A 26218-nucleotide genomic window follows, 5' to 3' on the forward strand; every position below is an offset into this window, starting at 1 on the left:
AGATCTATTGGGCCTAACAAACCCCATCCAAAGTACCAGATGCTTTAGTACTTCGAAATTTATATCATATCCGAAGGGTGTCCCGGAATGATGGGGATATTCTTATATATGCATCTTGTTAATGTCGGTTACCAGGTGTTCACCATATGAATGATTTTTATCTCTATGTATGGGATGTGTATTGAAATATGAAATCTTGTGGTCTATTATTATGATTTGATATATATAGGTTAAACCTATAACTCACCAACATTTTTGTTGACGTTTTAAGCATGTTTATTCTCATGTGATTATTAAGAGCTTCCGCTATCGCATACTTAAATAAGGACGAGATTTGGAGTCAATGCTTGTATGATATTGTGTAAAAACTGCATTCAAGAAACTTATTTTGTTGTAACATATTTGTATTGTAAACCATTATGTAATGGTCGTGTGTAAACAGGATATTTTAGATTATCATTATTTGATAATCTACGTAAAGCTTTTTAAACCTTTATTGATGAAATAAAGGTTATGGTTTGTTTTAAAATAAATGCAGTCTTTGAAAAACGTCTCATATAGAGGTCAAAACCTCGCAACGAAATCAATTAATATGGAACGTTTTTAATCAATAAGAACGGGACATTTCACGTGATGCCTTGTCAGAAGATATGTTTTTGCTAATATCGTAATTTAAGTGCATATTATTATTAAATATTATTAAAACTAAATAAATCCTTTCAAAAATGAAGGCATTTTGCCCTATTTGCCTTTTCACATATGCAACATTGGGTATCAGTGTTACTGTTATAATCTCAAATGCCAAATCTTTATGTTACGGTCGAAAACAAAAAAAATTAAGAAATTTATTTTACTTTTCAAGTTGTGTACATCCTCTTCCTTCCCTCCGCAACCTCGATTATTATTTCCCCTTTCTCAAAACACACTCAAAACGCAAACACAATGCTTTAAGCCAAGAATTTCATCTTTCAAACCTTCGTCAAAACCCTAACCCTAATTCAACACATCCTTCAAATTACATTAAATTAATTATCAAAAACACAAAGACAGAGACCTAATTCCAATGGAAGGTACGAGTCTTTTAACTAATAGAAGTAACGGATACAGGACAGCACCAAATGATTCCGTCGTAGCGTTATCGAATAACAGTAATCAGAAATCGTTAACACCGATTCTCGATCGGTTCAAGGTTCTGTTAAAGGAACGAGAAGATGAAATTAGGGTTTCTACCGATGATAATGAATTACCGGTTCTGAGTACTGAAGAAATTGTGGAGTTATATGAAGTTGTTTTATCGGAACTAATTATTAATTCGAAACCGATTATTACCGATCTCACTATTATTGCTGGTGAACAGAGAGAACACGGTGAAGGCATTGCTGATGCAATTTGTGCCAGAATTATTGAGGTATATTTTTTTTATTTATTGAATTTGCTTTAATTGAGTGTTAGTTTCAATGAGCTTGATTTATGTTGAAAAATTAGGCTGTACAAGAGAATGAAATTGAAATTTGATGTTTGCTTGAACTCTATAGAGGATAGAGGATGTTTTGGTGAGTGCGTATAGCTTATTACGTTTCTCAACTAAGGACTTCTGTAGTGTTTGGACTTCTGTTAGTTCCAATCGGCTTGATTTATATTGAAGAATCCGTTGCACAAGAGAATGAAATAGAAATTTGATGTTTGTATTAACTTTAGGAAAATGCTAACGACAACCTTTAGGGCTGTCGTTAACACGCTTTAAAATATTGTAAATTTTGATAACCGTCTTTATGAAAATGACTAATAACCGCCATGTACAAATACTTAATGCATGTTAACAACAACCCTTAGGGCTGTCGTTAGCATTTTCCCTAACTTTATAGAGGATGTTTTGGAATGCGTATAGCTTATTACGTTTCTTAACTAAAGGACTTGTGTAGTGTTTGGATAATGCTTCATATGAGCTTATTTTAGAGAAAAAAACAAAACTTCTTTAGCTGGTGGAGATGTCCTGTTTTTGAACTAAGCCATAATACGTTAAAAATCTTGTTATTCTGTTTTATAAAAGCTTTATATTACTGTATTGAGGACTGGTTTGATTCCCAGTAATTAAACATCATGAATTATTGTTGAGAAGTGTTTAAGTTGTAGTAATCTTGATTCTTGCATATTATGATTATTGTGTTATAAGTTTCGGTGTTACTTTGTGTTGGCATACTGCTTTATTTTTAACTTTAATTTACATGCTTGGGGCCTTGGTGGCTGGTCTGTAGTATGTACCTTCTTAAATGGCATTTGAAAACGCCAAGTTCACATTTTTTTGGTGTTTTGTTTGTTACAACTTCGTCGTTACTATTTGAATCTTGATACATGTAACACGATATACATAAAAACGCATGTAACATGATATGCATAAGTATATTTGAACCACTTTGGTTGCTACTGATAGCATTGACATCCATATTTCATACAAAAATATATATGATCTTATATTTTGTTTACCTTGCCATGTAGGTTCCAGTTGAACATAAGCTTCCTTCTCTATACCTTCTGGATAGTATTGTCAAAAATATTGGTAGAGATTACGTTAGGCACTTTTCAGCCCGCTTGCCTGAGGTTAGTGACTTACGTTATCTATACATTTATATTTTATAAACACATTACCATTTCATATGTATCTCTGTTTTTATAATAAAAATCTTCTTTTAGGTCTATTGTGCAGCATATAGGCAAGTCCATCCAAGTATGCATCCATCCATGCGACATCTTTTTGGTACCTGGTCAACAGTATTTCCATCTTCTGTTCTTCGTAAGATTGAAACTCAACTACAATTATCTCCTTCTTCAAGTTATCAACCTTCAAGTTTAAGAGATTCTGAATCTCCAAGACCCGCTCATGGCATACATGTCAATCCAAAGTACTTGGAGGCACGACGTCAACTTGAAAGCACCACTGCAGATAGTGTAAGCTTTTTGATGTAAAACCACTCTTTTTTTTTTTCAGCAGTTCATATTTTAGATTACTTATGGGAACAACTATGATGTAAGTATTGTTTAGTGTCTTTTTGGTACTTTTATTAATTGGATTAAGGAATTTTAATAAAAAGAATGTCCAAGAATGGTCCATTCTATAGACATACACTTCACGTTTTCATCGTTCTTTTTTTTATTATGACTTGGTGCTGGTTGCATGCATTTAGAGTTTGTTATTATTTTTACTTGAATTAATTTGAATGTAGAGGGGTTTAAGAATTCGATCCTTAATAATTTATTTTATATGCTTTTAAAACCGGTGGCCATTACTGAAGTCTGAACTTCTCTGCTTGCTGGACTTTTGGGTTATGTCTGGAAAATGAAATAATATAATGCACTTGTATTTTACATAAAATTATATCTGTTTATCTACATATCTATGTATTGAATGGCAAAGTCTCAAAGACTCTCACACCAACAACACCTTTAATACACCTTTGTCTCAAGTGGGACTTGAACCCACAACCTTTTTGTTGAGGGGCCAGGGCAAAAGCGTGTTGGTTGCGTTGTAATGAGAGAAAAGAGTGCGAGAGTTATTCAATATTAGTGTAGTTTGAAACATAACTTTCACAATTCCATAGTAACGATCCCATTCACAATTCCTGTTTTATAGTTCATTATTTATTGCTTTAAATGTTTGTACGAGATGCATTTATGTAATTTATTTTTTGGTTTTGTTAGTATCAGTATCCTGTTAATAGTTGTTAAATCCAGGAGTTTGTCAATTGGTATTTCAGTCTTATGCAGCACAATTGCTGTGTATTCTGGATAAAATATACTATGTTTTTTTGGATATTTACGCATGTGATTGTAATCTGATATAATTTACAAGTCTCTGTACTGTATACTTACTACAAATGCTATTCATTTACTCAGTTGTTGTTGCATGTGGTTGTTTTTCTTGGTTATCTGTACTGTAAATTTTAACAAAATTTCAGTTTACCTTTTCAAAAAACTACTTTTTATTTTAAGCTGTGAAATCTTCATTTCTTCTGTTATTCCAAGTAATTGTCTCATACAATCGTTGCAGAAAATTCAACGTACAAGACCAATTTTGACTCCAAAGATTCTTGAACAGTCTGATGAATATGAATCGGTTAATCACGTGGGCCGTAGTCCTTTCGGTGTTGGCCATGCACGGCCTCTGTCACCTTCACTTGAAGACTATCCTATGGTAGATTCCCCTAGAAAGATCGAGCAGCCATCACCATCACCGTCTCATAATGGTTATGGTTATCGACCTGGTGCTGTGACAGGTGGCATGACAGGTGGCGACGATGATCTACGTGACTGGCGAAGATCACGTGGCGTAACCAATGTATTTGATATTCAAAGACCACGAGCTTTGATTAGTGCTTATGGAACAGATGAGAGGAATAAAATGATCAACCAAAAGCCTCAACATGGGAAAAACTTAAATGTAAATGGTTTAGGCAGTAAGGCGGGGCCCACATGGCAGAATGCTGAAGAAGAAGAATTTGAGTGGGAAGATATGAGTCCAACTTTAGCAGACCGTGGTCGTAGTTCTAATATTGGTAATCAGTATCACCTTCGAAATAACCAGTTTGTTTCTATAAAGTCTGATTATGGAAGAGGCGATTGGTCTAATCAGGAGCTGATTCCTTCAGCTATCCCCAACAATGCAGTTTCATTGGTTAGCGTTTAGTTTTGTATATCTTTTTATGCCCTGTTTGTGTATTTGTTTATGTGAATACTTTTTACTAGAGGTGAAAAATGGGGCAGGTAGGTGAGGTGTCAAAACGGGTGTCGTCAAAATGTGTATCATTTGCTAGGAGTGTGCACGGTGACCTGTTTGGGTTACTTTTTTGACGAACTGATGTAGCAACTGGTTGAGTTTGTCCGTGCACACACTGACCATTTGGTGCGGGTCGAAACTGGTCACCTTTGGTGATTTAAATCTGATTACAGAAGTTTCATATGGGTTTTCTTTTCTTTTGATTCTACTTGCCTTCATGGAACGGGTCAACCCAATTTGTTTAAATTATTTAAGACGATTTTCTAAACTGATGTCGTTAATTGCTGTGTGATGGAATGATAAATGTTTATGCTGTAAAAGTCTTCATTTTTAGGTCGATAACATATATTAGTTTTATTGAACTTACGCTTTAAACCACGAATTATACCTGGCAAACGGGTTGGGTTGGGTCGAGACTCAAACGGGTTTTGGTCGAAACATGTCAGATTTTTTTGATGGATCAAGCGGGTCGGGTCAGGATGGGTCGAGACTCGTTTCTCAAAGTTTCTTAAACATGTAAAACCTGGTTGAGTGACTCATGCTTGAAGTTTTCACCAGTCAAAGAAACTAATATATGTTTTTGTGCAGTCTGATCGTGGTTTAAAGCGAAAGATGACTGGATTGCAAAATGATCCTTCAGATATTCCAGCTTCTCATGACCAGCCTTGGGCTACTCAGCATCATTACAATCCTCGAGGGCATAGGCCCCCTCTAATCGATACCTTTTCAGTTACCAATCCACACCACCACTTACCCTCATCATCACAAGGTGCCTGGCGACCCCCAGTAACTCCCATTCAAAACTCTCAAACACTTCAAGTTATGTCTTCTCATCCATTTCAGAAACATGTCAGTAGTCAACTTGACATGATGAATACTAGCAATTTGGCAGCAAACGACAATGCACCATATTTGCATCGGAATCATTTTGATACTCGTGCTCATATCCCGGGGCAGAACACCAGGATCCCATCACAGTTATCACTGCCACAAGGGGTTCGACCAAATATGGTTCCACCTAATCTTGGTTTTAACCCAACAAGATCATCTATGATTCGTGGATATCCTTCAGTTCCTGGCATGCAACCATCTGTGCCTTTCCATTTACAGGGTGTAGGTTTACCCCGTTTTCCTGCGGGCCCACCACTGGGCCCACATCCAGTTCCTCAACTCGCTCCATCAACCGACCCAGCACCTCCAAGTGGTGGCGCACTTTCTGGTTTATTTACTTCTCTTATGGCTCAAGGACTCTTGTCTCTGACTAAACCAGCTTCTGAACAGGTACATATCAGATACCGAATTTATATGCACAATTTATAGCCATACCTGGCAAACGGGTCGGTTCAAAGATCATATGGGTTTGGGTCAACACGGGTCATAAGTCAAAACAGGTCGCTTTTAGTAATGGGTCGAAATGGGTCATAAGTCAAAATGGGTCGCTTTTAATACTGGGTCGAAACGGTTCATAAGTCAAAACGGGTCACTTTTAATAATGGGGCGAAACGAGTTATGGGTCAAAATCGGTTGGCTTTAATGTGTTGAAACAGGTCATGGGTCAAAACAGGCTGGCTTTAATATGGGTCGAAACGGGTTGGGTCGAGTTAGGTCGAGACCTATTTTTCATCTTAAATTTATATGTACAATTTATACCCATACCTGGCAAACGGGTCCCAAAGATCAAATGTGTTTGGGTCGAAACAAGTCATGGGTCAAAACGGGTTGGCTTTAATATGGGGTGAACGGGTTGGGTCGAGACCTATTATTAATCTTAAGTTTTTGGGTCGGGTTAGGTCGCGACCTATTCAGTTTCACGTTTCGCAATCCAGTTTCGTGTTGCAGTTTTCATAGTCTCGTTTCATAAGTTATACGAATGTAGATTGTTCTGAGTCATGTATCTAACGTGTAGGATTCTGTTGGACTTGAGTTTGATCCCGATGTTCTTAAGACGCGACACGAGTCTGCAATAACTTCTTTATACGCTGATTTACCCAGACAATGCAAGACATGTGGTCAGCGTTTTAAGTTACAAGAAGAACACAGTAATCATATGGATTGGCATGTGACCAAGAATAGAGTTCTAAGAAACCGTAAACAAAAACCCTCTCAAAAATGGTTTGCTAACGTTAACGTGTGGCTTAGTAGTGCAGAGGCATTAGGTGCCGATCCAACTCCCGGTTTTTTCATCCCGTCTGAGACTGTTGTGGAACCGAGAGATGATGATGATCTGGCTGTTCCTGCTGACGAGGATCAGAACGTTTGTGCGTTATGTGGAGAACCGTTTGATGATTTTTATAGTGATGAAACAGAAGAATGGATGTATAGGGGAGCGGTTTACATGAATGCCCCGTTTGGAGCAACTGTAGGCATGGATAGATCTCAATTAGGTCCGATTGTTCATGCTAAATGTAGATCCGAGTCCACCATTGATGGCCAGAATGGGCAGGTATGCAACTCTTTTCTTTTATTGTTTAGTTATTCAACTTGGATATGTTAGTTGACGATCTTTGAATTTTTTTGTTAATTTTCAGGTAGTTATGGAAGAGCAGATGCATAGTTAGGGAAGGTGATTCAGGCTTTTAGGTTCATATCTGTAACTTAGAAAATGAGTGTCTTCATGTTCTCACATCTGCTCAAATGTATGCGGTGGCAGAGTCTTGTACATGTATAGTAGTATCATAAAATTAATTACCCTTCACATTCTCATGCATCAAATTGACTGAAATACCCCCTTTGCAGAATTTCGATCCTATCATATTTCTGTTCATGCATCTAATATTACCTAAAATACTATGATTTTGATGCATCTAATAGAATTATACTGAATTTATGGTCATCATTGATTCATTTGATTCAGATATATGCAGAGTGGAGTGTCTTTTTTTCTTTCTTTTCCTTGCAGGGAAGATACAACAGGTTTCTTTTCATTTGATCATTTGCAAGAAGCCTGCCGCCGGAACTGTGTGTTTTACTTCATCTGTTTTTGTATTTTGTTTCACCCATTTTCTTATGTAGTGAATGATCTGGACTTAATCTGATTGTTGTAAGGTTACTTTGGTCGGTGAATTTCCAGTGATAAGAAGATTTACTCTTTGGGTCCAAGTTGGATATGACTTCTTTATTTTTTTTTTATTTTTTTTTTTTTTTCAAAAATAACTAAAACTCATATACAAATGATGTCATTTTACAAAAGAAAATGCCCTCGACTGGTTTGTGTGATGGTTTTACTGGTAACCATAAGCTGAGCAAGTTATTTTTGTTCATGTGGTATTCTGCTTGGAATTTGTTTTGCTCAACTTTACTTCAATATTTTAATACTTAAATACAGTAAATATCCTATTTTGCTATAATGGAATATATTGATTGATTGATCGTGTGAAATAAGACCCTGTAGCTTGAAATGGAAATGCTTTAGTGGTCCGGCGTCGATACACCTTCATTTCTATCATAATGTAATTCTCTTTCGGATGAAGATCGCCTACAACTATTGGTTGTTCCATTCTGCAAAGATCGAGAGGTTAATAAGATGTGGTCATAATTGCATCTATAATTCAATGTATTTCAAACAGTTTCTACCTCTTGTGTGAGAGTTGGAACATTCCTCGTACCAAAAGAATGCTCCACAAAAAACACCAATGTCTCGATATTTATGTGAAACACCTAAACATCAAAAAACATCAAAGATTACAAATAGTTACAACTTCAAAAGTAAAACTTGTTCTAACAGATGAAAATAGATAATAATCGCCATTAGAAATCTGTAGTTGCCAAGCCAAATATGTAATCTTAATGGTAAAACAAAAGCCACAAATATAAAGTTGCAACAAATATATTCCCCATGGCAAAAATATTATAAGGAAACAAAAGTAGTACCTTTTGTAACAGCAACAAAGGGAAACACAGAAGAAAATGGTAGAAAATGAAGATTTGATGATAAAATATTTTGTAGGTTAACAAAACGCTAAGCTTATAATGTATGAGCATATGCAATTAACAATGCACACAACATAAGAGAAGAGGCCATATATTACATCACTAAATATTCGGTTTTTACACCATCATTAGTCACAATTATAAATACAAATAAGATAAGAAACTTATTTCAATAAAAAAAAGTAGCCATACGAAGAGGCTTTATAAACTTAGAAGTTATAAACTCACATTTATTCATGTCTTCATATAACCCAAGAATATGAACAATATAGCAGCCGAGTTCACATTTCGTATGTACTGACACAATATTAACATTACGATAGTTATCTAAAAATTTACCTGTGATAAGCGATTTTTCCTCTTTCTTTCGTTTTGCTTAGTTGGTTTTGTCTTTGATTTGTTAATAACAACAATATCTACAGGATTATAACCATTTGGCACTGTTTCAGTCTTTCGGTGAGAAAATCATCATTACAAATTCAGTATTATATACTTCTCGAATCACAATATTGAAAACGCAAGGCTGCCAATGAATAGCGGTTCCATATCAAAGGAAACTGACAACGAAACTCCCAACATCAGAATAGACTATGGAAACGATAAAAAAAAACGCAAACAAATTTCATCAATCAACCTACACAAAAGATTTACCTTGTAATGGTGTATCCTATCGTATACACGCATAAGGGCACAATGATCGCATGAAATTAGCATCAGAAACACTAAGAATAATAGTTTTGTGAAACTATCCGTCAAGCGTTCTCCGCTGTACAGACTGCTTCCGTCATGCATAAGCCCTGAAAGCCGCCTAGCGCTTAAGCCCTGGCCGGAGAGCGCCACATTCAGCGCAAACTTCGGATCACGAATAACAGAACGTAACATCATCCGACACGTGTCCCCAAACAATCCGGTGGATCTATCACTATAAATAGACCCATTGGGTCGTCATTTTACACATTCAGACATTCTGACAACTTGTGAGAAGAGACTTCACCTTTCTCTCTCTCACAATACTTTCTCTCACTAGAAGTCATCCGACTAACAGCTATACGCTCAACGGACAAAAGATTGATAAAGCCACCCCACAAGTTTCTACACTTGTGAACCGGGTCTGCAGGGATTATTTCCCGAGGGTAAAAATCAATCGGCAACACTTCCCCACTCTTAGCTAGATCACTTCTAGTATTGTGTTAATACCCTAAGTCTTACCTCATAAGGAAATAGGTGTTAACAATGGCGCCATCCATTATTAAGATGAATCATCTCACCAACACTGACAAAGAAGGCGAGGGTAATGAATTGGTACCCATAGAAATAGGCATGATACATCCATGGAAAGCTGGACAACGGAGGAAGGCAGAAGTGTTAGAAGATTGAAAAGAGCAATTAATATCATTTCCTTCTATGTTTAACACAAATTCATCCGATGGTCCAGTGGTTATAGAAGCACGAGTTGTTAATTGCTTAATACGCAACATTTATACTGACACAGGAGCTGGAGCAGACATTATGTATGAACATTGCTTCATACAGCTTCCCAAAGATGTGCAAGAAAAAATGAAGGAAACATATGTGCCGTTAGCAAGTTTTACAAGTGAACCGTCTTGGTCTGAAGAAAGTATTCTGCTTGAAGTAGCCTTGGGCAAGCCACCCCTAAGACGCACAGCCAACATTGAGTTCCTGGTAGTTAAAGCAAATTCACAATACAATATAATTTTGGGAAGAACTGCTTTAATGACGTTTGGGGCTGTAACATCAACTGTGCATGACATGATGAAGTTTTCAACGCCAGGCGGAATAGCAACGTTGTACGCAGAACGGCAGAAGTTAATTGAGTGTTCTCAAGTAACAAAAGCAATAATTAAGCCAATAATACATGATGATGGATCAATCTCGCCAAATCTACAGTTTCTAGATCAAAAAATCATAATTGGGCATACGTTATCTACGGCATGTAAAGAAAAATTATACAACATTTTGGCAACAAATTTAGACGTTTTTGCATGGCAATCGTCTGATATTACCGGTGTCCCAAGGGAAGTGGCAGAACATAGGTTAAATGTGAATCCTAACATACATCCTGTTTGTCAAAAGAAACGAGGCATGGCGCCAGAAAGAAGCAAATTCCTCCGTGATGAGGTACGAAGTTTGGTGGATACTGGGATCTTGCGAGAGGTAAAATATCAGACATGGGTGGCCAATCCAGTCATGGTTAGGAAGCCGGACAACTCATGACGGATGTGTGTGGATTTCACAGATATCAATAAAGCATGCCCAAAGGATAATTATCCCTTACCTGAAATCGATTGGAAGGTTGAATCATTGGAAGGGTATCGATTTAAATGTTTCTTAGATGCAGCTAAGGGGTATCATCAAATACCTATGGCTTTAAAAGATGAAGACAAAACGGATTTTCACACGACGGAAAGCATATTCTATTACATGAAAATGCCTTTTGGACTGAAAAATGCAGGAGCAACATATCAACGACTTATTGATATGGCTTTTAAGGATCAAATTGGGCGAAATATGGCAGCGTATGTGGACGATATTGTTATAAAAAGTCATACTGAAGAAAAGATGTTGCGAGATATACAAGAGACTTTTGCATCTTTGCGAAAAATCAACATGAAATTAAATCCCAAGAAGTGTACGTTTGGTGTGGAAGAAGGAAAATTTTTAGGTCATATAGTTACAGAACGGGTATTAAAGCTAATCCTAAGAAAATTCAAGCAATTGAAGACATGAAATCGCCGGTCAGCAAGAAAGACGTTCAAAGATTACATGGATGTTTAGCAGCATTAACAAGATTTCTGTCCAGAGCAGCTGAAAAGTCTCTTCCATTCATGAAGGTGTTAAAAGGCTTTCTAAATAAAAAAAAATTTGTATGGACGGCGGAAGCCGAAAATGCATTCCAAGAGGTCAAGCAGTTGTTGAAAACGTTACCCACATTAACAGCACCAAAAGAAGGGGAGACCTTAATTTTGTATTTAGCTGTCTCAAAAGAAGCAATTAGTTCTGTCTTAATCGCAGAACGGAACGGTGTGCAAATGCCCATATATTTTGTTAGCAAAGTATTGCAGCACAGTGAAACGAATTATCCACCACTTCATCGCATGGTTTATGCCCTTGTGCATACTGCACGACGCTTACGAAGGTATTTTCAAGGTCATCCTATCTTGGTGTTAACAGATCAACCGTTGAAGCAAATACTCCGGCGTCCAGAATCATCTGGCCGTCTAGCAAAATGGGCCATCGAGTTGGGGGAATATGAAATCAATTTTGCTACCCGAAATGCAGTTAAAGGAAAAATTTTGGCAGATTTTCTCCTGGAAACAAATGAAAAAGTGGAATATGACAATAAAATGGCACCACAACAGCATGTGTGGGAATTACACACTGATGGGGCCTCCAGTGAAGAGGGGACAGGTGCAGGACTGGTTTTAACAAGTCCAGACGGAGAAGAGTATACTTATGCATTGAAATTTTGTTTTTATTCGTCCAACGACGAAGCAGAGTACGAGGCATTACTCTCCGGCTTACGCATAGCAGTGGAAATGGGCATAACAAATTTACGAGCATATGTTGATTCTCAAATTTTGGCCCAGCAGGTTAATGGAACGTTTGATGCAAGGGATACATCAATGAGGCAATACGTAAAGTTGGTGGAGGCAATTTCAAAGAAATTTGATAACCTTGAAGTCGTGCAAATCCCTCAAAATAAGAATAAGAAGGCTGACGTCTTAAGCAAACTAGCTACTTTAACCTTTGATCATTTACACAAACGAGTGTTAGTTGAGGAACTTAAGGAAAAATCAATACATGAAAAACCAATTATGGCGATAGTTGAAGGTACTAAGGAAACTTGGATGACGCCATATTTGAGGTATTTGCATGATGGAGGGTTACCCATTGACAAGGCGGACGCCAGACGGATAAGAGTAACAGCACCAATGTATGAAGTAGTTAATGGTGCTCTTTATCGAAAGTCTTACAATGGTCCGTTGTTAAGATGTTTAACCAATGATGAGAAATGCATGAAGGAGTTTGTTCTCAACACTCCGGCTTCCGTACTGTGGCATCACGGATTATGCGGCAAGGATATTTTTGGCCTTCCCTTTATCGAGATGTTGCAGAGATCATAAAAACATGTGAGAATTGTCAGAGGCATGGTACATTTCAGCGTCTCCCAAAATATGACTTGATACTAGTGTCATCCGCTTGGCCGTTCTGCAAGTGGGCGATAGATATTGTGGGACCATTCAAAAGAAGCACTGACAATGCTAAGTTCTTGGTGGTAGCAATTGATTTTTTTCACAAAGTGGGTTGAAGCAAAGGCTTTAGCAAAGATTACAGGAGAAAATGTCAAGAAGTTTGTGTGCCATGATATAGTGTGCCGTTATTGGGTTCCAAATGAAATAGTCAGTGACAATGACAAACAATTTGCAGAGAATCCATTTCGAAGTTGGTGTGAAGATGTAACAACCCAAACCAACCCGCGATTAAACCGTGTAAAATTACAAACAAACAAAAAAAAAATTTGCTGAACTGCCACCTGGCGCGGCGCGCCATATAGGCCGCGCGGCGCGCCAAACCTGACTGTCCGGAAAGTCTTTAAATGCGAAAATGTTTGACTAGTTCCCGACATATTTAGGCGTAACGCTTTTAACCCCATGTTCCATATATAAAAACTAGCACGTTCTATTAATAAAATTATGTTTACGAAGCGGGGCCCACATTGACCCAAATTACCCCTTAAGTACCAAAATACAATTTTCGACCATAAGACTTTTAATACAAAACAAAGTCGAGCATGGCGATTGGGGATACGCTACCCAATCCTAATAAATCCAAAAGCAAGCCTTCTACTCAAACTATGCAAGTCCTCTAATCCTCGCGCTTACCCGAGCCACAATCCGCATGCAATCTATAAAAAGAGTCAACAACGAGAGGGTAAGCTAACGCTTAGTGAATGATAATATACTACATACATATATATGTATAAAATGGACACGCCACAAAATAACAAATACCGCATACCGAGGCATCCATATATAAGGTACTACACTAAGCATACCGTACGATCTCTAAGCAACGAGCTAAAGATGCAACAACAATATAAGTTCACCAACGACGATGTGAACAACGCCAAATAGCTACACCCGGAGGGTTAGCTACAACACAACAATACATTAATATATAACAATATAAACGAACAAGGTTAACACCTTAACCCAATACCGAGAACCAAATACCACAATGAAGATTGGCCGAACTACACGAGCCTTAGTAATCCGAAACCACACGAGATTACTATCTTCACAACATCGAGGTTGGCCGAACTACACGAGCCTTAGTAATCCGAAACCACACGAGATTACTACCTCAATAAGATGACCGAACTACACGAGTCACCATGAATCCAAACTACACGAGATTCATTTCCACAATACAATAAGATGACCGAAACCACACGCGTCATCGTGAATCCGAATACACACGCGATTCACTTCTCAATATTATACCCTTCGCCATTGGGGTTAAATCAACCACATCACAACCACGTGTGATAATGTACACGCAAACGCGTACTTCGCCAAAGATAGTCAACCAAAACGCACAACCGTGCCAATTGGATCTAAACGCAAGTCTATCAAATCCATCTATATGTGAAGTGAGCTCTATAGCCGAGAATCACTTCACCCGACCCGCACCCATCCTACACATACATATGCACATAGGATATTATCACTCACCTTGAAGTCTTGAAAAATGCTTCCAAGTAATCTGCAACTCGTCAATGGAAAGTACCTATTCCATTATCACAAATTCAACAACACACTTAGATTGGATTTACAAACCAACCCAATTCGACACTTAGTGCAAATTTGACCCAAATGCACTTCCAAGGACAAACCGTGCCCAAACTAACCCATAATCACTAACACAAGTGAGAATGGTCCCAATATGTCAATTAAACTCGAACTCGAGTGTTAAACACGTGTCATACCCATTTTGACACTTAAACCCTAATTTTGACCCATAAAGGTCAAAATCTCATCCTTTACAAGTTTTGACACCTAAACACATTTAACTCGGTTCTATACTTCAACTTAATCCATTTTAAGTTTATAAACATCATTAAATCGCCAATTGGGTCATAATTACCACCGAACCCTAATTTGACCCAAAGTCACAATTAGTCAACCATAATACCCTAAATGGGTTCCAATACTTCAATAATCACTATACCTAGTGATTAAACTCCAAACCAAAGCCTAATCAAGGCCAAATCGTCATCCAACCCAAAACCCGCCAAGTGACAAGAATAACTAGTCACCATAAACCCATTTCATCACCTAAAAGGGTTACACAACAATTTAACTCAAAACCCTAACTTGAATATCAAATCAAATAAATGAAATTCGGAGTTTGAGCTTACCAATACCACCACAACGTAGCTAGGAACGAAAGGAACAACTTTAAAACCCGAGACTTTGAACGATTCGAGCTTCTTCTTCACCAAAACCTCAAATCTCTCTCTAGACCTCTCTCTCTCTCTCTCTCTCTCTCTAAGAATGGATGAAGATGATGAATGGATGTGAAATGATCCAAAGTTAGATCTAAACCAACTGATATGGCTCACAAATCCGGCCCCAAGTGAATTTACCAAATTACCCTTCATTTAAAATAATTAAAAACAAAGGATTCTGTCAGCGCGATTCGGCGCGGCGCACCAGACCCGCGCGGCGCGCAAGTAGTCAGTTTCAGGTTCTTTTGCTTTTTAACTAAATATAAATATTAAACGAAGCCCGTTCTCGTATGTCTTTTATAAACAAGTATACAAAATAAATATTCGGGTCTTACAACTCTCCCCCACTTAAACTCGATCACGTCCTCGTGATCCTCGTCACTTAACCAAACGGGCCCCACTTACGGTCCTAAACATAAGTTCCAACCCGACTTTCCTAGGCAACTATTCTCATTGAAGCACCTTTAACACTAAAATCGTCATCCGCAATTTTATCGAAACTAAAATCCGAGCACTAAAACCTGCTCAATCCCCCATTCATCAGGAAAACTCAACCGATCTCGTACCGAGATATCAACCCTATAGTGTACCCTTTCCAAGTACAATGCTAAAAATAACCAAATATCGACCTAAGGTCAACAACCCGAAACGATGAAGACCGAACCAAACGAACCCTTACGGATTACACCAATCACTAAACATCCTTTGTAGTGCGCAATACAACCAATACACCACTATCCTAACATCATAAGCAACGACTAAAACCAAAAGCGCCCAAAACGACTATGGCAACGCTAATTCTAAGGTGTACAAAATCGACGATCGTCACACCCGTAACAACACGTGAGCGAAACACGGCTATCGCATCACTAATCTCACAACATGGTCCTCACGACCCCACCATCGGTGTATAAAACAACCGACAGATCACACAACACGAAGGCTGGCCAAAAACACACGCGCCTTAGTGAATCCGAACTACACGCGACTCACTACCTTCACCACAACACAATCGGGAATGGCCGAACTACACGCGCCATAGTGAATCCGAACTACACGAGAGTCACTATCCCGGAGGAATGACCGAACTACACGAGTCAATTGTGAATCCGAACTACACGAGACTCACTCCTCAATACAATGACCGAAACCACACGAGTCATTTGTGAATCCGAACTACACGAGATTCACTTCCACAACATCGAGGTTGGCCGAACTACACGAGCCTTAGTAATCCGAAACCACACGAGATTACTACCTCAATAAGATGACCGAACTACACGAGTCACCATGAATCCGAACTACACGAGATTCATTCCAATAAGATGACCGAACTACACGCGTCATCGTGAATCCGAAAACACACGCGATCCACAATCTCAACACAGGAATGGTACTCGCATTTCCCGATAGTGTTACACCATAACGACATAACACTACTCTCTTGATGAAGTCAGCGGACCCCGAAGGTCATGCTCCACCAATGACAACACCGGATGAAGTCAGCGGACCCGAAGATCATGCTTCACCGATATAACATCACGCTCATGATGAAGTCAGCGGACCCCGAAGGTCATGCTCCACCAATCACGTATTCCCATGATGAAGTCAGCGGACCCTAAAGATCGTGCTTCATCAAACAACCATACCATAATCGAGCAAGAACCACCTATACCAAACATAGGTACCAAACAATAATTCTCCACAAGAGAACCCGACACACACCTCCCTTAACCGGAGGATTTCACCTTGCTCGCCAAACACGTCCATTATCTCTCTACGAGATTTACCACGTTACCACCTCAGTGATGATTCAAATCCAAACCATAAGTACAATTTATCCGAAATTATACTCTACCACAAATCGACCCAACCAGGTCTCGACAATATTTTTCGGATCTACCAATAGCATCATCCGAAATCTCACACTAAAACTTCCTCGTGCGGGAGTGTAACTCCCCCACTTAGAACCACGTTCCATATCCACAACTCGTACAACCGCACAATGCTACCACATGTAGACTTTACCAACAACTGGGCTCACACGACCCATTACCACATCTTGCTCCAACCTTGAGCACACGAAGGATTTTAACCAACCCTTAAACACTTTGTACGAAAAGTGTACCGCAACACAATCGGAGTCGAACACCACGCTAGTAGGTATAAAAGAGGCACCTAATGTCGCGTCATAAAGAATCCATTACCAACACACATCGAGATTTAAAACACTCGATCTCAAGGGTTCCAACCAACCGACGAACCTCATGATTCGTCACTTCAACATAAAAGCGAACACGCGCTTAACAACCAAACACCAAAACCATTTCCGTGGCTTGGTAGAAACGTTTCCCAAATACTAAGGAATGCTTGGTTGCACCAAGTCTTACGCCCTTCGCCCGTCAATCAATCATCAACATAGGGTACTTCCATTAGGAACGTCACCCATAGCATAACATGCACAACAAAGGCACGCAACTCAAACTCAAACGGCATTTAATAAATAATCAGAAGACATATTTATCAAAATTAAACGTACCTTAACGTCTCCTGGTCGCACCCATCCCCGCTAACTTGGGACATTCCGACTTACGATGTCCTTCTTTTTGGCAATTGAAGCACACCATACCATCACCCTTTGGTACCGAACATTCCCAAGACTTGTGACCCCTCACGCCACAATTGTAACATCTAACCGCACTAGAATCCGACATACCCGTTCGCGTACCACCCGTGCTCACACTCGGACCCTTAGCCCTCTTACTCGGAGCACCATAAGAAACGACCCTTCGCTCACTTGAAGGTTCACCCTTTTTCGATCGTGAATACGACTCGAAACCTCTAGCCAAATCGAATAATTCCGAAAACGATTTCGCTTGACCCCGACTAATTTTACTTTTCAAGTCATCATTCAAGGTCCGATAGAAATCCCCCATCAACAAACGATCATTCCCCAAATACTCCGGACAAAAACGAGCCTTCGCCATAAAGGTCGTCTTGAGAGTACTCAAATCCATAGATCCTTGTCGCAAATTTCGCAACTCATTACGCAATTCCCACAAATCGGCCGAAGTCCGGAACTCCTCGAAGAATTCCTCCTTAAAGTCGTCCCACGATAAAGCCATAAACGTCTCGCCACCGACAAGATCAATCTTACCATCCAACCAATCCCTTGCCCTACCCCGCAACAAACTCGTAGTGAGTCTCGTCTTTCTCTCGGGAGGGCAATCAATAGTACGGAAACACCCTTCGACGTCCGAAATCCAAGTTGTGCTTACCAAAGGATCCGGCTTTCCGTCATACATCGGGGGTTTAGTCCTCGTGAAGCTCTTAAGATAACGCTCCATTTCACCACTACTTTGAAGTTCGGAATACCTCCTTTCCATTCTTTCTTCTAACGCACCCATTTGCTCCGCAACGGCGGCCGCAACCCTAGTGTTAAACTCCGCGTCATTCGCCTCGGTCTCGATTCGCGTCGTCATTCTAAAGAATGCAAAACGATTAGTCCACGAACGTGTAAAACCGTACGCACGACACAGCCCCATCTTGCTAAACACTCATCGTACATCACTTGTTAGACACGATTTGCACCCGTAATAAGGTTTGCAAGTTCTTATTACGCACACATGCCGCATCGACTCGTTAGTACAACGACCGTCTCGCTCGATGATATACACAAACACAACCAAAATTCCACGCGGTACAAACACACGCGAGAATTATTATCACAACACGACAACATATTAATAATATCCGCATTACTAATATAAACGTTAGTAAACCTATAGCGAAGGCACTAACCAAACTCATTCCGACCCGTAATCCTACAAATCCCGCAACAATTTAAGCACACACAAGTCTAAGTCTAGGCACCTATCTCAAGTCACCTAAATCCCTTAGACCATGCTCTGATACCACTTGTAACAACCCAAACCAACCTGCGATTAAACCGTGTAAAATTACAAACAAAAAAAAAAAATTTGCTGAACTGCCACCTGGCGCGGCGCGCCATATAGGCCGCGCGGCGCGCCAAACCTGACTGTCCGGAAAGTCTTTAAATGCGAAAATGTTTGACTAGTTCCCGACATATTTAGGCGTAACGCTTTTAACCCCATGTTCCATATATAAAAACTAGCACGTTCTATTAATAAAATTATGTTTACGAAGCGGGGCCCACATTGACCCAAATTACCCCTTAAGTACCAAAATACAATTTTCGACCATAAGACTTTTAATACAAAACAAAGCCGAGCATGGCGATTGGGGATACGCTACCCAATCCTAATAAATCCAAAAGCAAGCCTTCTACTCAAACTATGCAAGTCCTCTAATCCTCGCGCTTACCCGAGCCACCATCCGCATGCAATCTATAAAAAGAGTCAACAACGAGAGGGTAAGCTAACGCTTAGTGAATGATAATATACTACATACATATATATGTATAAAATGGACACGCCACAAAATAACAAATACCGCATACCGAGGCATCCATATACAAGGTACTACACTAAGCATACCGTACGATCTCTAAGCAACGAGCTAAAGATGCAACAACAATATAAGTTCACCAACGACGATGTGAACAACGCCAAATAGCTACACCCGGAGGGTTAGCTACAACACAACAATACATTAATATATAACAATATAAACGAACAAGGTTAACACCTTAACCCAATACCGAGAACCAAATACCACAATGAAGATTGGCCGAACTACACGAGCCTTAGTAATCCGAAACCACACGAGATTACTATCTTCACAACATCTAGGTTGGCCGAACTACACGAGCCTTAGTAATCCGAAACCACACGAGATTACTACCTCAATAAGATGACCGAACTACACGAGTCACCATGAATCCGAACTACACGAGATTCATTTCCACAATACAATAAGATGACCGAAACCACACGCGTCATCGTGAATCCGAATACACACGCGATTCACTTCTCAATATTATACCCTTCGCCATTGGGGTTAAATCAACCACATCACAACCACGTGTGATAATGTACACGCAAACGCGTACTTCGCCAAAGATAGTCAACCAAAACGCACAACCGTGCCAATTGGATCTAAACGCAAGTCTATCAAATCCATCTATATGTGAAGTGAGCTCTATAGCCGAGAATCACTTCACTCGACCCGCACCCATCCTACACATACATATGCACATAGGATATTATCACTCACCTTGAAGTCTTGAAGAATGCTTCCAAGTAATCTGCAACTCGTCAATGGAAAGTACCTATTCCATTATCACAAATTCAACAACACACTTAGATTGGATTTACAAACCAACCCAATTCGACACTTAGTGCAAATTTGACCCAAATGCACTTCCAAGGACAAACCGTGCCCAAACTAACCCATAATCACTAACACAAGTGAGAATGGTCCCAATATGTCAATTAAACTCGAACTCGAGTGTTAAACACGTGTCATACCCATTTTGACACTTAAACCCTAATTTTGACCCATAAAGGTCAAAATCTCATCCTTTACAAGTTTTGACACCTAAACACATTTAACTCGGTTCTATACTTCAACTTAATCCATTTTAAGTTTATAAACATCATTAAATCGCCAATTGGGTCATAATTACCACCGAACCCTAATTTGACCCAAAGTCACAATTAGTCAACCATAATACCCTAAATGGGTTCCAATACTTCAATAATCACTATACCTAGTGATTAAACTCCAAACCAAAGCCTAATCAAGGCCAAATCGTCATCCAACCCAAAACCCGCCAAGTGACAAGAATAACTAGTCACCATAAACCCATTTCATCATCTAAAAGGGTTACACAACAATTTAACTCAAAACCCTAACTTGAATATCAAATCAAATAAATGAAATTCGGAGTTTGAGCTTACCAATACCACCACAACGTAGCTAGGAACGAAAGGAACAACTTTAAAACCCGAGACTTTGAACGATTCGAGCTTCTTCTTCACCAAAACCTCAAATCTCTCTCTAGACCTCTCTCTCTCTCTCTCTCTAAGAATGGATGAAGATGATGAATGGATGTGAAATGATCCAAAGTTAGATCTAAACCAACTGATATGGCTCACAAATCCGGCCCCAAGTGAATTTACCAAATTACCCTTCATTTAAAATAATTAAAAACAAAGGATTCTGTCAGCGCGATTCGGCGCGGCGCGCACCAGACCCGCGCGGCGCGCAAGTAGTCAGTTTCAGGTTCTTTTGCTTTTTAACTAAATATAAATATTAAACGAAGCCCGTTCTCGTATGTCTTTTATAAACAAGTATACAAAATAAATATTCGGGTCTTACAGAAGAGCTAGGAATAAAGCAAAACTTTACATCTGTTGCTCATCCTCAAGCGAATGGACAAATGGAGGTTACCAACAAAGAAATTGTTGCTGGCATTAAGGCACGGTTAGGATTAAGTCAAACTGGTTGGGTGGACGAACTGCCAAATGTGCTATGGGCACACCGGACAACTCCAAAGCGGAGCACGGGGGAAACACCCTTCAGTCTGGTATATGGTACAGAAGCAGTAATACCAGCCGAAATATGTGTCCCAACACAACGCATTATGGCATTTGATATTGAAGCTAATTCTGAAGCATTAAGGGACAATCTCAATTTGTTGGAGGAAAGACGATTGATGGCCGCCATCCGGCAAGAAGATCACAAGCATAAAATGGCAAAATATTACAACAAAAAAGTAAAGCATACACAATTTGCAGTTGGTGATCTGGTGCTACGGGATAATGAGGCAAGCAGGCAAATCAAATTTGGAAAGTTAGCACCAAAATGGAAAGGACCTTATAAGGTCACAAAAGTAAATCAGAACGGATCATACATGCTTGCTGCGCCATCCGACGAGCAATATGAAAGAGCTTGGAATGCAATGAATTTAAAGAAATTTTATGCGTAGTACTATATGCATGGGCAGCTTGATCACCTGTCAAATGCATGAGATATAGTCATAAATGTAAAAATTTCTTTATGAATATGAATAACAGCAATTATTCTTATGGCAATATTTTTCATAAATTTTATCCGGCCAAGGATTTTTTAGCTCAGGTGTCACATAGCTGTGTGTCATCCCTACCTGCAGAAAGAAAGATAACCTTTCGGTGGTAGAAGTGCAATCATACTCAATATGGTTGTATCGATAGTGAGACATGTAGAACTCACTAAAGCATCGAAGCATTAAAGCGAATCTACAAAAATGTCATGACACAAAACTTATATACACAAGCTACAAAGCAAAACGGATAACGGACAATAGCATCCTGCAAGATATTTGAAGGCAAAAATAGTTCACAACTTTTCCTCATGAGTTTCATGACGGAAAGCGTATAATGGAAAATACAAATCCAATGTATGAAAGCATAATGGTTGCAAAGTAACATATTAATATTACATGCATTTTTCTCTCTGAATGTGTTGAAAGCTTCAGACATTTTACTAGTAATTATAGCAAGAACAATATTAGAAGATATACAAAGCATATATAAACATAATATTTCATTCATTTTGAGGGGTGTAATTCAATACATCGTCTATGGTTACATCCGGCTTTTTACAAAGGCTTTCAAGATCAGAAAACCTCATATTCTCTATCAGTGCACCGGCTGCATCAGCTTCTGTCATAGCATTTTCATTGATCTTTGATGTAATAGCTACAGGCATTGGATTTGGAAGTTGTGGTAGTTTCCTCTTCATAAAATTGAAAAACTTAACCGTTCAGCAGATTTAGCAAGGCGGACGAACTCACGGATCCTGTGAGATAACGCTTGGCAGTTAAAAATATGGTTAACAAGGGCAGGAATCCCAGCAATTATACGTCTTTCATTATCCTCTTTGGCTTTAAGTTATTCTTTCAAAGCATTATTCTCCTTTACTAATTCTTCAATCCTGCTTAAGTGTTGATTTTCTCTGAAAGATAGTTCTTTCACTTGTTTACTATATTCTGCCCTCTGCGTGTTACAGTTCTCATAATGCCTCTTCATCGTATCATAATTCCTCTTTAAAGATGTAGCTACTTGTTCCAGCTTGGTTATTTTCTCTTTTTCAGCTGATAGTTCCTTATTTGTGGTAATTTCATTGCTTTGTAACTCAGATAGGCGTTGAAGGTCATTTAACCCAGAAGCAATGTTAAGAATGATACTTTGTGCCTTAACCTTCTTAGCATCTGCATCAGATAGGCTGCTGAAAAATTGGGCTAGTGAAGGACATACCATGGCGTTCAAAAAATTCATGAAATCCTCGTAAGAAAGTGGTGGTCCCTTTAGGAAGGAGGAAAGTATATTTGTATAAAGGTTGGGAAGCATAATTTGTTTTTGAGAAGAACTAGTGTCGGCTTCTTGTTGAGCGGATGGCAGAGCGTTTTGACCAGTTCTTCTTCTCTTGGCAGAAGGCGGAAGAGTCACTAGTGTAGTGCCTTGGTGTGATGCAGTAGCTGTTGGAGATAAAGGGAAATTGTTACTTATAAAAGAGTTCCAATACCTTTCACAAGATCTCAAAGGTGGCATAATGTATAAAGAGGGGTTTGGATTGTAAAATCCACCAGTACTGGGCCTAAAAGAAAACAAATTCAGGTTTTGGTCTAGTATTTTACATAATTCAGTGCTATCATTCTCATTACCCGAGGCACGACGTTCTCTAGAAGCAATTCGATTCATACCTATGTCCACTTCTTCTTCCTCTTCTTCTTCCTCCTCCCTTGCACCATCCTTTTCAGGAATGGGAGTGTCGTCAACAATTTTTTGTGTGGTAAAATTAAGTTGCGAATAAGACGATGATCGCATGGCGGTAAGCGGAGTAATTTCTGCAAAAGTTTAAAAGTCACAGTGGTTAGTTGGATAAACAAAAAGAAGCATCTTATAAAGCATATGTAGCAAAAATAAGCACTTACTCTTTCTCCCAGCAAGAACGCAGGCATAACCTTGTGTAATATCCCAATCCTGGCTTACGAATGTCAATGATAACATATGTTCTCCATACTTGACATGGTTGATTTTTTCAGATTTCAGTTTTTTAAGCAAAGCATTCTCTTTGTTATTTAACCGTGGAAATGTAACTGATACGGGATGAATGTATTGACGCCAAACTCGAACAGATGAGTACTTGTTATCAATTGAATCTTCATTTATAAAGATAAAAGAAGCATGCCAATCATAGGAAGGATGATCAAGTGCAGGTCTTAGAAATCCATTAACTTTGTTGAAAGTAAACCAACCTTTTTCGTAAGAGGCTATACGTACCAAAGAGCAAAATATCCGAATAGATGGCACTATATTACTCGCATGGCAATACATCTCAAAAATGAGGATTTTTCGAATAGCTGCTGGTTCGAATTGACCAACAGCAACTCCATAAAACTTACAGACTTCTAAGAAGAATGGCGTAAACGGCAATCGCAAACAAAAATTGAAGAACGAATGACCATAGACAGCAACCTTGCCCAGAGGGGGTGAGCAGGCCCTAGCATTAGTTGCAGGAATTATTGGATCAAAACCAGCTAATCTAGGAAAGTATCGCAACAGCAGAGCCAAATATTTGTCGTTCACTCTGCTATGAATAGTTGCAACGTCATGTGTTGTCGCCATTAAAGTTTTAATAAAACAGGAAGTAAAGAAGGTATTGATGGTAAAAGATGAAGACTGTAGAAAAACGCTGTAAAAGTGAAAGATCGATTAGGGTTTTTTGGTGGTTAAAAAGGGAAAAGATGTGACAAGCTGTGATCGGTGGTGATTTTTGGGGTTTTATTTTCAACCGCACACGTGTATGGACACGATTAAAAGTCGAATACAAAGAAATGCATTTTTACAGCTAGAGGCGCGTGGGGTATTATAGCCATGTAAAAACAATCATCACAATGTCAGCAAAAATCCGTCTGTCATTAATGCTTGAAACATTTTCCCGATGCAAATGGGCAATGTGACGGCTTGTTTGGGATGCGTTATCAAAAGTTTAACAACTTAATCATTTTTCAAATGCTTAAGTCATTAAACTGGGGGGACTTAATGGTGTATCCTATCGTATACACGCATAAGGGCACAATGATCGCATGAAATTAGCATCAGAAACACTGAGAATAATAGTTTTGTGAAACTATCCGTCAAGCGTTCTCCGTTGTACAGGCTGCTTCCGTCATGCATAAGCCCTGAAGGCCGCCTAGCGCTTAAGCCCTGGCCGGAGAGCGCCACATTCAGCGCAAACTTCGGATCATGAATAACAGAACGTAACATCATCTGACATGTGTCCCCAAACAATCCGGTGGATCTATCACTATAAATAGACCCCTTGGGTCGTCATTTTACACATTCATACATTCTGACAACTTATGAGCAGAGACTTCACCTTTCTCTCTCTCACAGTATTTTCTCTCACTAGAAGTCATCCGGCTAACAGCTATACGCTCAACGAACAAAAGATTGATAAAGCCACCCCACAAGTTTCTATACTTGTGAACCGGGTCTGCAGGGATTATTTCCCGAGGGTAAAAATCAATCGGCAACACTTCCCCACTCTTAGCTAGATCACTTCTAGTATTGTGTTAATACACTAAGCCTTACCTCATAAGGAAATAGGTGTTAACACCTTGCAACCACTAAGAGCAAGGATTCCTTGCAATCGCAGAGCCAATAGCCACAAACGCTGGAAGACCTAACTTTTTGTATTGTTTTATAAGCTGTAGTTAATCGATCACATTGCGCACCTCAAAAAACCGCCAACGATAACCAAATTTTGGTTGCTTCGAAATCATGGAGTAAACCTTAACTTTTCCTTGTTTGATTAGCTGGCAAAGAGATAGAAAGTATAATGGTAAATAAAAATACCAGTTAAGAAACCCGAAATTCGGCTGGTTCGAAGTCAGGGAAGAGAGGCTTAGGAAGTTGCCAGTATCGACACACACAAACCCGATTTTTTTGTCTTAAGTGGCGGTGAAAGGGCGTATATGAAGATAACCTGAACGACACAAGGTGTAAAATAAAATG

The 26218-nt window shown here is 39.1% G+C and overlaps 3 protein-coding genes across 8 annotated transcripts in view; 1 reads left to right on the forward strand and 2 right to left on the reverse strand.

Annotated features, from left to right (window-relative positions):
* Positions 1–849: 849 nt before the first annotated feature.
* LOC139851899 (polyadenylation and cleavage factor homolog 4) lies at positions 850–7858 on the forward strand. The gene is made up of 7 exons (XM_071841096.1): positions 850–1408; positions 2497–2598; positions 2692–2946; positions 4046–4669; positions 5360–6052; positions 6678–7214; positions 7300–7858. The coding sequence occupies exons 1-7, from the start codon at positions 1064–1066 to the stop codon at positions 7327–7329; spliced, it is 2586 nt and encodes an 861-aa protein (XP_071697197.1). The 5' UTR covers positions 850–1063; the 3' UTR covers positions 7330–7858.
* A 125-nt stretch (positions 7859–7983) lies between these two features.
* Positions 7984–9709, reverse strand: LOC139851975 (uncharacterized). The gene is made up of 4 exons (XM_071841175.1): positions 9353–9709; positions 9041–9117; positions 8345–8428; positions 7984–8269 (listed from the first exon to the last, which is right to left on the reverse strand). The coding sequence occupies exons 1-3, from the start codon at positions 9584–9586 to the stop codon at positions 8416–8418; spliced, it is 324 nt and encodes a 107-aa protein (XP_071697276.1). The 5' UTR covers positions 9587–9709; the 3' UTR covers positions 7984–8269; positions 8345–8415.
* Positions 9710–13478: 3769 nt separating this feature from the next.
* The window catches only part of LOC139851974 (uncharacterized), a 14367-nt gene continuing 1627 nt past the window's right edge, over positions 13479–26218 (reverse strand). Inside the window, exons 4-6 of one of the 6 annotated variants that reach the window (XM_071841173.1) lie at positions 24133–26189; positions 23863–24045; positions 21357–23676 (exon numbers count right to left, since the gene is read on the reverse strand). In XM_071841173.1, coding sequence (XP_071697274.1) covers positions 23090–23676; positions 23863–24045; positions 24133–24826 — 1464 coding nt within the window. In that variant the 5' untranslated portion in view covers positions 24827–26189 and the 3' untranslated portion in view covers positions 21357–23089. Of the gene's footprint in view, positions 13629–19311; positions 19601–21356; positions 24046–24132; positions 26190–26218 lie in introns of those variants that run through there. The other 5 variants (XM_071841172.1, XM_071841174.1, XM_071841171.1 and 2 more) reach the window with 5 other exon arrangements.

Source organism: Rutidosis leptorrhynchoides, chromosome 6 (genome assembly GCF_046630445.1).
Source record: "Rutidosis leptorrhynchoides isolate AG116_Rl617_1_P2 chromosome 6, CSIRO_AGI_Rlap_v1, whole genome shotgun sequence".
Taxonomy (NCBI): domain Eukaryota; kingdom Viridiplantae; phylum Streptophyta; class Magnoliopsida; order Asterales; family Asteraceae; genus Rutidosis; species Rutidosis leptorrhynchoides.